This window comes from Schistocerca serialis, chromosome 1 (assembly GCF_023864345.2).
Source record: "Schistocerca serialis cubense isolate TAMUIC-IGC-003099 chromosome 1, iqSchSeri2.2, whole genome shotgun sequence".
In the NCBI taxonomy this organism is placed as follows: Eukaryota; Metazoa; Arthropoda; class Insecta; order Orthoptera; family Acrididae; genus Schistocerca; species Schistocerca serialis.
In genome coordinates, this window is record NC_064638.1 from 1137917454 (window position 1) to 1137931775 (window position 14322).

At 38.1% G+C, this 14322-nt stretch overlaps 1 protein-coding gene across 1 annotated transcript in view; it reads left to right on the forward strand.

The window, feature by feature from the left end:
* Positions 1 to 13900, forward strand: part of LOC126455903 (golgin subfamily A member 6-like protein 22) — a 285498-nt gene extending 271598 nt beyond the window's left edge. Inside the window, exon 15 of the mRNA XM_050091664.1 lies at positions 13730 to 13900. Coding sequence (XP_049947621.1) covers positions 13730 to 13748 — 19 coding nt within the window. The 3' untranslated portion in view covers positions 13749 to 13900. The remainder of the gene's footprint in view (positions 1 to 13729) is intronic.
* Positions 13901 to 14322: the final 422 nt, after the last annotated feature.

Genomic DNA, 14322 nt, shown 5'->3' on the forward strand with positions numbered 1-14322 from the left:
TCGCTCGTTACACTTGAAGGACAGATGTTGAATGGGGCGAAACGAGCTGCCGCATAACAGCGTAGTTGCCTGCTAACTTCGAAAGAAGGTAGATGCGGTCCCTAGTGCAACTTATAACATCGTCGAAAATCAGTGCCGACGGGAGAGCTTTGGTACACCCTGTTAAAAAAACGGAAAAATGGAGGCAGTACAATTGGAGAGCGATCCGCCTTCACCAACATGCATAAGCAATTCATTAATATATATATATATATATATATATATATATATATATATATATATAATAGAGGGAATCATTCCACGTAGGAAAAATATATCTAAAAACAAAGATGATGTGACTTACCAAATGAAAGTGCTGACAGGTCGACAGACACACAAACAAACACAAACATACACACAAAATTCAAGCTTTCGCAACAAACTGTTGCCTCATCAGGAAAGAGGGAAGGAGAGGGAAAGACGAAAGGATGTGGGTTTTAAGGGAGAGGGTAAGGAGTCATTCCAATCCCGGGAGCGGAAAGACTTACCTTAGGGGTAAAAAAGGACAGGTATACACTCGCACACACACACACACATCCATCCACACATATACAGACATAAGCAGACATATTTAAATTGGTCTTTAAATATGTCTGCTTATGTCTGTATATGTGTGGATGGATGTGTGTGTGTGTGTGTGTGTGTGTGTGTGTGTGTGTGTGTGTGTGTGTGCGAGTGTATACCTGTCCTTTTTTACCCCTAAGGTAAGTCTTTCCGCTCCCGGGATTGGAATGACTCCTTACCCTCTCCCTTAAAACCCACATCCTTTCGTCTTTCCCTCTCCTTCCTTCTTTCCTGATGAGGCAACAGTTTGTTGTGAAAGCTTGAATTTTGTGTGTATGTTTGCGTTTGTTTGTGTGTCTGTCGACCTGCCAGCACTTTCATTTGGTAAGTCACATCATCTTTGTTTTTTTATATATATATATATATATATATATATATATATATATATATATGAATTACAAAAAACTAATAATAAAAAAAGTTGCATGGCGCGAGATTCGATCTGGCGACTTTCGGATTACGAACCCAAGCGCTTACCGCTGCTCCACGACGCTGTGAAAAATTGTTAATCGTAGAGAGTATTTCACCGCAACGGTTTCTTTTAACTGTCGATTTTCTCGACAACAGCTGAGAAGTGCATCTTGGTGCTTTGCCACATTACGCCTCTGGCCATGAGCTTTTATTATGCGCAGTATGAATCGAATCTGAATTTCACAATTGGCGGCCTCCCCTTGTAAGAGTGTTTGCTCATGAAGTCATTTAAGTCATAAAGTAATCTGTTTTCTTCTTCTTAACATGATTTTGTTGTTTTACAGAGAGAGAGAGAGGGGGGGGGGAGGGGGGGGGGGGAGAGAGGAGAGAGAGAGAGAGAGAGAGAGAGAGAGAGAGAGAGAGAGAGAGAGAGAGAACACCGATGTACTACAAAGAAAAAGAAATTATCTGAATGAGATGGAGATTGATAGATGTGATTTACAAACAAACAAATGATTAAAATTTCAGGAAAATTGGATGATTTGTTCAAGAGAAAGAGCTTCACAAATTTAACAAGTCAATAATGTGTTTGTCCATCTCTGGCACTTATACAAGCAGTTATTAGGCTTGGCATTGATAGACAGAGTTTCTGGATGTCCTCTGGAAAAAAATACTGTGCCAAATTCTGTTTGTTAGGCATGTTAGATCATCAAAATCCTGTGCTGGCTGGGGAACACCGCCCATAACATTCGAAACATTTGCAATTGGGGAGAGATGCAGTGACCTTAATGGCCAAGTAGGGTCTGGCAAGCATGAAGACAAGCAGTAGAAACTGTTGCTATATGTGGGGGGCATTATCTTGCTGAAATGCAAGTCCAGGATAGCTTGCCATGAAGGGCAACAAAACAAGGCATAAAATATCATCAACGTTCTGCTGTGCTGGGAAGGTGCAGTGGATGACAAGCAAAGGGGATGTGCTGTGAAAAGAAATGGCACCCCTAGAGTGTCAGTCTGGTTGTTGGGCTGTATGGTGGGCAACAGTCAGATTGGTATCCCACCTCTGTATGGATCATCTCCAGACATGTTTTTGGCCTGGAATCTCATTGACTGGAATAGAATTGTCTTCAGTGCTCAGTCCCACTTCAAATGAGCCCAGATGACCAACGAAGAAGTTTCCAGAAACATCCCAAACAGTGACTGTTGCCCATCCTTACGGCCTAACAACCAGCAGTGATGGTGTGGTGTGCCATTTGCTTTCTTAGCAGGATCTCTTTGGTTCTTGTCAGTTACAACCTTACAGCACAGATATCCATCTGCGAAATGTTACACCACATTTTTTTACCCTTCACGGCAGGCCATCCTTGGTTACATTTCAGCAAGATAATGCTCGCCTGCACATGGCGAGAGTTTCTACTGCTTGTCTTCATATTTTCCAAACCATACCTTGGCCTGCAAGGTCACCAGATATCTCCCCAGTTGTGAACATTTGGAGCATTATGGGCCACACCCTTCAATCAGCTTGGGACTTTTACAATCTAAAGAGCCAGTTGGACAGAATTAGGCATGACATCTCTAAGGAGGACATCCAGCAACTCTTTATCAGTCAATGCCCTGCCAAATAACTGCTTACATAAGGGACAGAGGTGGACCAATGCTTTATTGACTTGCTCTCAATTTGTGAAGCTCATTCTCTTCAACAAATCACCCAATTTTTTCTGAAATTGTAATCATTTATTTGCCTGTACAGGTACAACACATCTACTGCTTTTGGTCCAATTTGGATGCTGTATTTACCCAATTATAAGATGTGTTTTTTTCCCAAATTCATCATGCAAAAAATTTGGGGTCGTCTTATTTTTGCTGCTGAGATCAATATTTTTATATTGTTTACTATATTAATATAGAGGTCTTCTTGCATTTACTGGTGAAGCTCTGGCTATTTACGTTGTTCACAAATTTATTTTGAACAATCATGAAGGGTAGGACACATCAAGCAATACTTGCGTTCGAATAGACTCGAGATTTCCTGATTTGCAGAAGCACTCGATGCAGCATCGATCTTGCTCAGACAATCAGGTAACATCTGACTCGTAGTGCTAGTGCAAGAGATACATGAGAAACTATGAATTACTAGCTGCTGTAACAATCTAATGATCTAGTTAAAAATTGACAATTTTGTGAAACACAAGAAAAAATAAGATTTAATTCTAACGACTTAAAAACTCTTCTTGTATTTGAACAGGTTTGCAATAAAATGTCTCATACATGTATTGATGCTATGTACATACATTTATGTGGCTTTCTAAGTAAAGGTAATCAGACCTGCTTACTGTCCCCCACCCGCATCCTGTACCAACTTATCAAATTCCCCAGCCTACTCTTTCATCTTGAACGCCTCCGAATATCCTATGTTACCCATAAACTTGACACTACTAATCTCTTAGTTTCCCCATTGCTCACTGTTCTGATACTCTGCCGGCCTCTGCCACCACATTCTGTCAACACTGCACGTCCTTACTCTCCACATTATCTCCCAATGAAAATTCAATCACATTCCCTTAACCAAACATCAAATCTGCCCTTATATATACCCATCCTACCAGATCTAGGAGCTTGTCAGGGCCCCCTTCCCCTCCAATCCTCTCCGCTCATTTTCTAAGTCTTGGTTCAGAACTGCATCCTTTTCCATTATTTCCCCATCCCTTCTCCAAACATCCACCTACACAAACCCCCTCCTGCACACTGCCTTTATATGCTACGTTCCCCTGTTACCCTTCTCCCTGGCAGTCTGTTTCCACTTATCTCTTCACACATTCATGTACCTCTTTTAATAAATCAAACATGAGCCTTTCCATTTTTACTTTCTGCAGCTGTGTATCTGTTTTTATATCTTTGTGTGTGACACTCATTTTCCATTCATTTGTGTCTATATTTTAATTAATTACCAAATCAACCTTTTATATTTTAACATATACAACTGATGGTCTGTCTTTTTACTGTACGAAACATTTATTTTTGTCAAACACAATGTCCAGTTTTCATATCATAATTTTTAAAATATTGCTCTCAGGTGGCTGAAGAGCAGCAAATTGTATCTGCTGTCAGCCCCTCCCCTGCCCCTATGGGGTGGGGGGGATGAAACAACAATAACAACAACAACATCATTCAAACGCAAAAACCTTGTCCTTCAAAAACCATTACTGGATTCCGAAGCCAAGTCAATATCTTGTAAAGTAATGATTTATCAACTGGGTTACAAATGAGAAATTCGGTCGCTGTACATATAATGTTTTAAAATACTGGATAAAATTGTTACCAGCTTTTAATCAAGTTTAGGACAAGATGATGACATTCAGTTGAAATGAGAAGTGAAATTAATCCAGATTGAAATGTCTAACAAGCAAAATAAACCATGTTAAATGTACTGTAATTGCTGTCAAGAGAATAAATTACGGCGAAAAGATCTCTTATGGAGATAGTATGAACAGATGTCGCTAGATCACAGGATGAGGAAAGTTTGAGAATTGTACTGAATATTGCTTAAAATGTTTTATTTATATGCACTATGTGATCAAAACAATCTCGTTAAACTGACATACGGCCAGGAGAGCAGTGTGCTAACCAAATGCCCCTCCATATCCACATCCAGTGATGCATGTGGGCTACAGATGACACGGTGGCTGGTTGGTACTGTTGGGCCTTCCAAGGCCTGTTCATATGCAGTTTAGTTTAGTATGTGATCAAAAGTATCTGGACACCTGGCTGAAAATAACTTAAAAGTTCGTGGTGCCCTCCATTGGTAACGCTGGAATTCAGTATGGTGTTGGGCCACCCTTAGTCATGATGACAGCTTCCAATCTCGCAGACATATGTTCATTCAGGTGCTGGGAGGTTTCTTGGGGAATGGCAGCCCATTCTTCACGGAGTGTGCACTGAGGAGAAGTATCAATGTTGGTTGGTGAGGCCTGGCATGAAGTCAGGATTCCAAAACATCCCAAAGGTGTTCTATAGGTTTCAGGTCAGGACTCTGTGCAGGCCAGTCCATTACAGGGATGTTATTGTCGTGTAACCACTCAGCCACAGGCCATGCATTATGAACACGTGCTCGATCGTGTTGAAAGATGCAGTCGCCATCCCCGAATTGCTCTTCAACAGTGGGAAGCAAGAAGGTGCTTAAAACATCAATGTATGCCTGTGTGCCATGCAAAACAACAGGGGGTGCAAGCTCCCTCCATGGAAAACTCGACCACATCATAACACCACCGCCTCTGAATTTTACTGTTGGCACTACACATGCAGGCATGTGACGTTCACCAGGCATTCGCCTGTCATCGGATCGCCACATTGTGTACCACAATTCGTCACTCCACACAACATTTCTCCACTGTTAAGTCATCCAATGTTTATGCTCCTTACATCAGGTCAGGCATCGTTTGGCATTTACCAGCATGATGTGTGGCGTATGAGCAGCCACTTGACCATGAAATCCTAGTTTTCTCACCTCCTACCTAACTGTCATAGTACTTGCAGTCGATTCTGATGCAGTTTGGAATTCCTGTGTGATGGTCTGGATAGATGTCTGCCTATTACACAGTACGATCCTCTTCAACTGTCGGCGGTCTTTATCAGTCAACAGACAAGGTCGGCCTGTATGCTTTTGTGCTGTACGTGTCCCTTCATATTTCCACTCACTATCACATCAGAAACAGTGGATCTAGTGATGTTTAGGAGTGTGGAGGTCTTCCGCACAGACATATGACACAAGTGACACCCAATCACCTGACCACGTTCGAAGTCCGTGAGTTCCGCGGCGTTGCCCATTCTGCTCTTAGACGATGTCTAACGACACGCTGATATGGAGTATGTGGCATGCGCCTAATATGAAATTCGTATGTGTTTGGGGATGTCTGGATACTTTTTATCACATAGTGTATTGGTTGCTGTTGTTACATATGACCTGCAGCCTAGAAAATATTGTTGTCCATGTTTCACTGTTGCTCAAACACAGCACTACAGAAATCTGGAGGGGCGAACAGCTACACAGCTTGGTTGAGAACTACGAGTGGTGGGGAGGAGAGTGTTGAGCAGGCAGACGTTTCATTGTGCAGTCACCCATGGGAATCTATACTGCATACTTTGGCTTTTTATGAACATCTAATGTGTTTAGATTGCAGTTTTCTAGAATTCTTTTGTGCTAGAAATCGAATAGACTTTAAAATTGGACAAATACTCATCAATAGCGTACATTTCTGCAGGAAACACTAAAAGTCTAAATATGGTATACTCACATGTTTCCTGCAGCAATGTTGTTGCCACCTATCATGAGGTATGATGGGAACAATTGGAGGTTTGTCATCTGCTGGTTTGGTAAAGCCAATGAGAGAGAGGAGGTCAGAATATATGTTTGGAAGCAAGAGACATTGTAATATTTTCATGTCAGCATTGAAGTGAAATCTGCTATGTGTTCAGAAAAAAAAAATTAGCTGTATTCTTGGGTCCCACCATAATCACAGCCTTAGAAATCGCAACTCAGTCAGTAGAAACAGCCAAATATTTTTTGTAACAGTGATATAAATTTCACAGCTGTCCTGTTAGGATGATGAAAATGATGATTAAAAATAGTGATATCACAGAAAACACTCTAAGTAAGCAAAACGAGCAGTGAAGGTAAAAATTAATGTAAACAATTTCTTTTGTTTATTTTATTTATATTTGTATTATCAAAATGTTGACATTCAATAAATGTCATAAATTTAGAATACTGATAGCTGTAATGTTAAAATTTTAGACAGATCCCTTACATCAATAAAAGTTTGTAATTTTGATCAGTCATATATGTTAAAAATAATTTTTTCTCAGTGAGGCTCTTACATATTGTTAACTTATATCACAGTGCAAAATTTGCATTACAGAGTATATGAAATACATTACAGCTTCTGTTAAAATTGGTGAGCATAGTATTTTGTATACTCTGCACTGCAAACTTTGCACTGTGGTATAAATTAATAATTTGTAAATTTTGCAAAGATATAAAATTTAAAACCATCTGCTGACAGGTCTGTCATCAGCTATTCTATACAACATTAATTGCTGATCCTACAATAACATATTAAAGTGAAACATGGCCAAGTTTTGAGTCCTGCAGCCCATAATATCCTTCCTTCTGATATGACTATATAAGCTGTCCAATACGCCTCTAACCACCAATGATCCAATACTGTGTTCAAGAGACATACGGCCAAGGCTGAATTCAGCTATTTCTTTATTAACTCATAGACAGAAAGATGTCTCAGAACTAAAACACTGGGAATTAACTAAAATCAACCTCTTTTATTTGATTATCCATTCCAGTCACCATTTTCAGATCAAATTCCATAGAAGTTATGCATCAAACACTGTAAAGGATTGTGTGGGTTGAAACATGGTAAACCTGTCAGAGCTGATTTCAATAAAATTATATAAGGTCATGGTATCATAAACATTAGGCCTCTATTTCCAGAATGAGTAATATTAAATTTACTCCTTTTGTTAGCTATGCATATGAAAATGCACATCTTTGATGGCAGAATGAATGGTTTAATCCAAGTCAGAGCAGTATTTGATGTGTGTACAAAGAGTACTAGAATAGTTTTGCAGTGTGAGACTGACTACAGGAGGAGAATGAGAACCTGCTGTGTGGAGAAATGTATCAGTGGAAGAAAGAATACTTCTGAAAGATTGATACTGGATTGGTATTTCAAAGAAGTGTATCCAGTTCTGGAAGAGACTTTGCAAATCACATTACTAATTCAGAAACACAAAGCGTTTCTGAAGGTCAACTTCAGCCTAGAGAATGGACTGCTTGTCGAGATCATCCTTCCCTATCAGTCACCACGAACAATACAGCCTAATTTGTTGAACAAGTGATTAATCACAAATGTTTTTAACTTCCTTTTGAATCTTAAGAGATTCTCATATTGTTGCTTTATTTTTGCAACTGCCTTGTCGAAGATCGTCACATCAGAATACAGAATCCCAGTTGAAAACTAGTCAGAGGAACATAGTCAACAAGTAAATTATTTTTGTGGCATGCATTTTGTTTGTGTAAAGTGTCATTCATGCAAAATAGATTTTTATTGTTAGCCAAAACTTCCACTGATGATTAAATGTATGGGAAAGAAAGAACAGATGGTGTGGATGTAATATAGAACTGATGGCAAGGTCATAAGAAGTGAAGGATCGTCGTTATTTGGGAGGGAGGAGAGGTCATCTCTATCTATTGCAAAGGATCCATCTCAGTATTTGCTGTAAGCAGTTTGGGTAAAATGAGGTCAAACTACATTAAAATGACTGGATTGGGAATTGTACTCTGATCCTCCTGAATGCAATACTATTGTTCTAAGCACTTACATGCACTCGGAATTGGTGTAATAGTTCCAAGGCCTTGCAGTTTTGGTATTGGCTTATCAAAGTCTAAAATAAGAAAATCTTGAACTAAAATTACATGATTCTTTGGGTTGGCAGATGATGTAGTTGGTCAACTCACTGTTCGCCAAAACAATTATTTTGTTAAAAAGCGTACAAGAAAATATGATTCTGCAAATTACTAACATTGCCATTGTGTCTGTAGACTTTATTGAAGAATTGTTAAACATTCTTAGAACACGAATACAAAGAAATGGAGGCTGAAGGACAAGAAGGCTTTAGAACTGATAGAGTGATAGGTCAACAATTAATCAGATTTTGGATATCACAAATTATTGGTCAGAAAATCACAGTAACTTCATTTGGGTTATGTAGAGATAGAAACAACCTATGATAGTGTACCTGTAGCCAGTCTGTGGAGGCATTTAAAATCAGTGGGGGTGAATCGAAGAATAACAAACACAATTCAAACATTACACAAAAATTCTATATTAAAAATTCAAATTGGCAAATATTTGTCTTCTGAAATTCAAGTTGCAGAAGGATTATATCAGGGATATTGAATTTTACCCTAAATATGCAAAAAATGAAGTTTTAGTGTGGTGAAGAAAGGATGGGAACAGTAGCAGCTATTGACAGATACAAATAAAAGGGAGTGAAAATTACAGCTGATGGGAAACAAGACAAAGAAATCAGATCAAGAATCAATTTGTGAAAGATCACTATTTTTTGTTAAATGTAGTTCTGTGGGATAAGCATATAAGAACTAAAACCAAACAAAAGACTTTAAGCCATAATTAGGAGTTTCACCACAGACAGTTCAGAAGTTTGAGCAATGAAGTGGAACTAAATGTTTACTGGTTTCATTCATATTCTGAACACCTCCAGAGCTGTTAAAACTAAATAAAAGTCATTCAAAGCTCAGTCTCAGATAAGTAATCTGAAACCCACATATGATAAATATAATAGTGTATGTGGTACCTGCTGATATTGCAGACCAACCTATTAGTTTTATGTGCTGTGTGCAGCCTTCATAAGTTAATAATGTATGTAAGTTATGTTGTCATAAATTATAAAGGAGTGTGGGAAAGCATATTAGGCACTGTTGCCCTCTAGATGATAATGTCTTCTGTTAAAACAGTTATGAACATAAAATAAAATTAATAAAATTGTGGTTGATGTGTAAAAATAAAACTGAATGGAAGAGAGTTCTGCAACTGTGCTTCATTTCTTAGTATTCCACTAAAGGGCATCATTTTTCATGGATCAGGAATATGTGCAGCTTTCATTTCAACTTCACAGCTTTATTGATTTGATATGAAGCCAGAGTGTGTGTGTGTGTGTGTGTGTGTGTGTGTGTGTGTGTGCGTGCGTGCGTGCGTGCGTGCGTGCGTGTGTGTGTGTGTGTGTGTGTGTGTGTGTGTGTGCGGGTGGTGGGAGAGGGAGGTAGCAATGCTTGCTTAACATATGATAATATGATTTGGGTGCAGAAAAGTATATAGCAATATAAAAATATATCTAATGAGAGGCTGCAGTATACAGTTTTCATGGGATGATGGTTGTGCCCATTGTCAGACACCCATTGAAAAAAAGTTGTTCAGTCATGTATTTATAAGAATGTGGATATGCATTGAGGGAAGTGAAGCTTTCCTAGTGCTCTTCATATTGTGGAAAGCCTCCTGTCATATCTTGTCTTCCTGATGGTCATAGAACAAAGTGCTGCCTCAAATGTATTCTCACTCCATGGATGTATATCACCACTTTCTGTGCATTGGAAGAATGACTCAATTGTAATATAGTTTTGTCTATGGTTGTTATACCAAGACTACGCACACTTAACTAAAATAATTTTTTATGGATACTTTAATGTTGATTTTCTGTCATATAAAATTTATCAAGGACAACTAGGGTTATTGATTTTCAACTTTGAATTATTTGCAACAGTAAAATTCCCATTGGTACCTCAATCATTTCATTTCATTGAAGACTTGTATAATGAAGTTTCAGTACTGAAAGAGAATATAGCAGTTACCCTAACAACATATGTTGGCTCCCTAAATTGATGAGGGTTTTAAGATAGAACTGAACATTCACATAAGTATTGTTGTTGCAGCATAATTTTGTGAGGTAATTGAAGAAAATATTTTCAGAATATTTGCAATGCTATGTAAAAAATAATGGTATGATTTTGTTGCCAGTATAAGCCATTCTACATTAAAAAAAGGTTTTTAGTTAATGTCTCTAAAATGTGTAACATGAATATAAGAATGCTTGCCATAATGTAGAAGGTATGAAAGTGGTTGCAGATGACAAAGATAAAAGTGGTGTTAAATAATAGGAAAATTCCTATGACCAACCAGTAGTACAGTGAAACTGTCAGAAAAAAGCCTGTACCTTGCAAAAGGTGGGGTAGAAGATTTAATTTTTTTAACTCGTTCATATTGTTGGAAAGGTTAGAAAAGCAAGTTTTGCCAACAAAATTTCTCTTGGGAAAACTTTCTCCAGTCAAAAAACTTCGAAAATTTCGGACTTTTTTCAGTTTTTTCAAAATATCTCTGTTTCATTTGCTCCTATCGCTTTGACATCTATTTTCTTTTTTACGGAGCAATTCTCTACAAATTTGATTCTTACCATTTTTTTCTACTCCCAATATCTAAGGCACTACAGCGCGTCAAAAAATACCAATTTTTCAAATTTCGAGCAAAGAATAGTTGGTGACAATTTCCACGATGTAAAGTTCCGCAGGAAAGATAAAGTTGTGACTCTCTTTTCTGCGTTCAATTCTGTAAAAGCTGGGAGTACTAAAATTACTCCTGTTGATCCTTTAACTCATTTCCAAAGGATTTGTTTAATGAAACAAAGTGAAGAAAAGCCTTTCTGAATGAACTTGCTCCTTACCCAATGTCCCTATTCTCAGAAAAAGGCATGCGAAAAGGAACAAAATCTTCATTCTACAATGCCTTCGTTCCAGTGGAAGATGTGAAGTCAGGTGGAACGAGTAAATTTTTTGTCATTAATGGAGGGTACCTTATCCACAAAGTGACTTGGACTCGAAATGTTTGCTTCAAGTCAATAGCCCAAAGCTATGTTTCTTACCTGCAACATCATTTTGGATCTCAATTTGCTATTGTATTTGATGGGTATCCATGTGAGGGAGACAAATGTAGCACAAAGAGTGCTGAGAGGATTCGTAGGGCCAAACAACATTCTTCGGTTGACGTTGTGGTTGAATCAGAGATGGCGAACCAAGTCCCTCAGGACAAGTTCTTGTACAACGAACGGAACAAGATGCGTTTGACCACACTTCTTAAAATGGAATTTCTGGAGTGTAGCATTGAAGTGCACCAGGCACAAGAAGATGCTGACGTTATAATTGTAACATCTGCCATTAAAAAACCAAAGATTTTGGAAGTGTTGTCATTGTAGGAGAAGATGTTGACCTGCTTGTGCTCATGACCGGTTTGGGGCAGGGCATAGAAAACTTATTTTTGTTAAAGCCAGGGAGAGGAAATGCAGAAGACAAGTGGTTTTCCACTGCATCTTACAAGTTTGACAGTGAATATATTCTGTTCACTCACGCCTTTAGCGGATATGATACAACATCTGCTTTTTTTGGTCAAGGAAAAATTAAGTGCTGCAATATTGTTGCGAAAAATGAACACCTAACCTCAGTGCTTTGCATGTTCAATAAACCACATGCTACCCGTGAAGAAATAATAACTGCAGGAAAACAGGTTACTATCGCATTGTATAGTGGAGGTGTCAGCAGTTCCCACACACTAGACCATTTGCGGTACCAGCTATTCGCCGAGTCTGCCACAAAAAAAAAAAAAAAACTGAATCTTGCACGGTTGCCACCTACACAAGATGCTGCACAACATCATTCGTTGCGGACTTACCAACAAGTCCAAAGTTGGATGGGAAACTGGGAACCTCCTGAGAAATGGGGCTGGAATCACAGTGACCACAGTCCAAAACCCCGTTATAATGAGTCAGGATCCAGCACCTGAAGCACTTCTTCACATTGTTTCATGCTCATGAAAGCTGAAGTGTGATGGAGTGTGCTCCTGCAGAAAAGTGGGTTTGAAATGTTCTTCAATTTGCAAGTAATGTATTGGGGTCAACTGTGAAAATGTGCCAAAATTTTTATATGAAAACAGTGAAGAAGATGTTATGGAGGATGTTGAGGAAACCGCTGACGAAACCAACAAACTTGCTGAGGCTGACTCGCTGTTTAAAGAAGTGGTCAGTCTGGGATCAACTCTATGTACAGACCCTGAATCCGTAACTCAAGGTGACAATCAAAGCGTTGGAAGTGATGCTCATATCTGTCTCAAGTGCACTTAAGTGCAATATTACAAGTAATACACACCCAGAACCGTCAACATTTTTTAGTAACTGACAATGCATTTTAATTGTAATAAAGCTACTTATTTTTAATGTCAACTGTGTGGCTTTTATACACAAGAATAATTACCTACGTAATTAGGTTGCCTATTGCAGCTAATAAGATGTGTTTTTATATTTATAGTTTTACAAATACCAGGGCTGAGGTGGCCCATAGTGAACTTCAGGTAGTGATGTAAGAATCACAATAGTTGGGTGCCCAGCAATCCTCATGTTGCTAAAGAGAAACTGAATACCTGAAAGTGAGGTGGTAAATGCCAACTTATTACATGATGTATAATGTATTTATACTACAAGAACAAAAACTGAAAAAATAGTGTTCAAAGATTAGGTATCTTGCCATTATGCTCAAAATTTGAAAAATTGGTGTTTTTTGAGGCGCTGTAGCGCCTTAGACATTGCGAGTAGAAAAAAAATGGCAAGAATCAAATTTGTAGAGACTTTTTTGCTCTTTAAAAAAGAAAATAGATGTTAAAGCGATAGGAGCAAATGAAACTGAGATATTTTGAAAAAACTGAAAAAAGTCCGAAATTTTCGAAGTTTTTTGACTGGAGAAAGTTTTCCCAAGCGAAATTTTGTTGGCAAAACTCGGTTTTCTCTTCTTTCCAACCATATGAACGAGTTAAAAAAATAAACTCTTCTACCCCACCTTTTGCAAGGTATATCTACTATTTGACTGGACTACAGAGATTAAACATGAAATCTTTTAATTTATTGTGGAGCCACTGTACCTATGACCAACCAGAGATTAAACATGCAATCTTTTAATTTATTGTGCAGCCACTGTATTAGCAGTGATTCTATTTTGAAAGTGATGGTTTTTTTGTACAACATTCAGGTAAAACTAGTTCTCCATACCCTTAAAATTACTGTCTGACTTTTGGTGCTTCTTTTCTTTTTTAAGGGCCTGTGTGCAAGTCTGAGAGAGAAGAGAAGATGGTACACAGCATTTAGAATGTAAAATACAAAGGGCTTCTTTTCAGGAAGGCTGCAGACCGCATGAATCACACAGTAACCACAGTAACATACAAGAAATTGGTTGAATGTCTGTGGCTTACAAAACAGTTTTATTAAAGTTTTATATGGACTCTACAAAATATAAAGCTTGAAACTTTAAACATAACTGTATTCTTTATCTAATGCCTTTTTATGTTTTCTTTGTGTTATTGTATCACAGGTGATTTTATTTTATTGTACACATGTTTTTGATACTGGTATTACAGTTACATGTTTTGTAGCAATATGGAGTAAAAATTTTATTGTTTCCTGAGTCAACCTCTGTAGTACCACAGCACGAGAAACTGGGACAGTTCATATACTTGGTGCCTACCTAATTATAAAATCATGATTTCTTTTCATACTTAACCAGCTTAATGACTGACAATATTCACCACATTCCAGGTAAGACTGTGACTGTATGCTGTTGAGACTCTCAAAATACATTTGCACCCAGTTTAAAACAAAGAGTCTGACACCTATTTTTTCCTGATTTTGTGA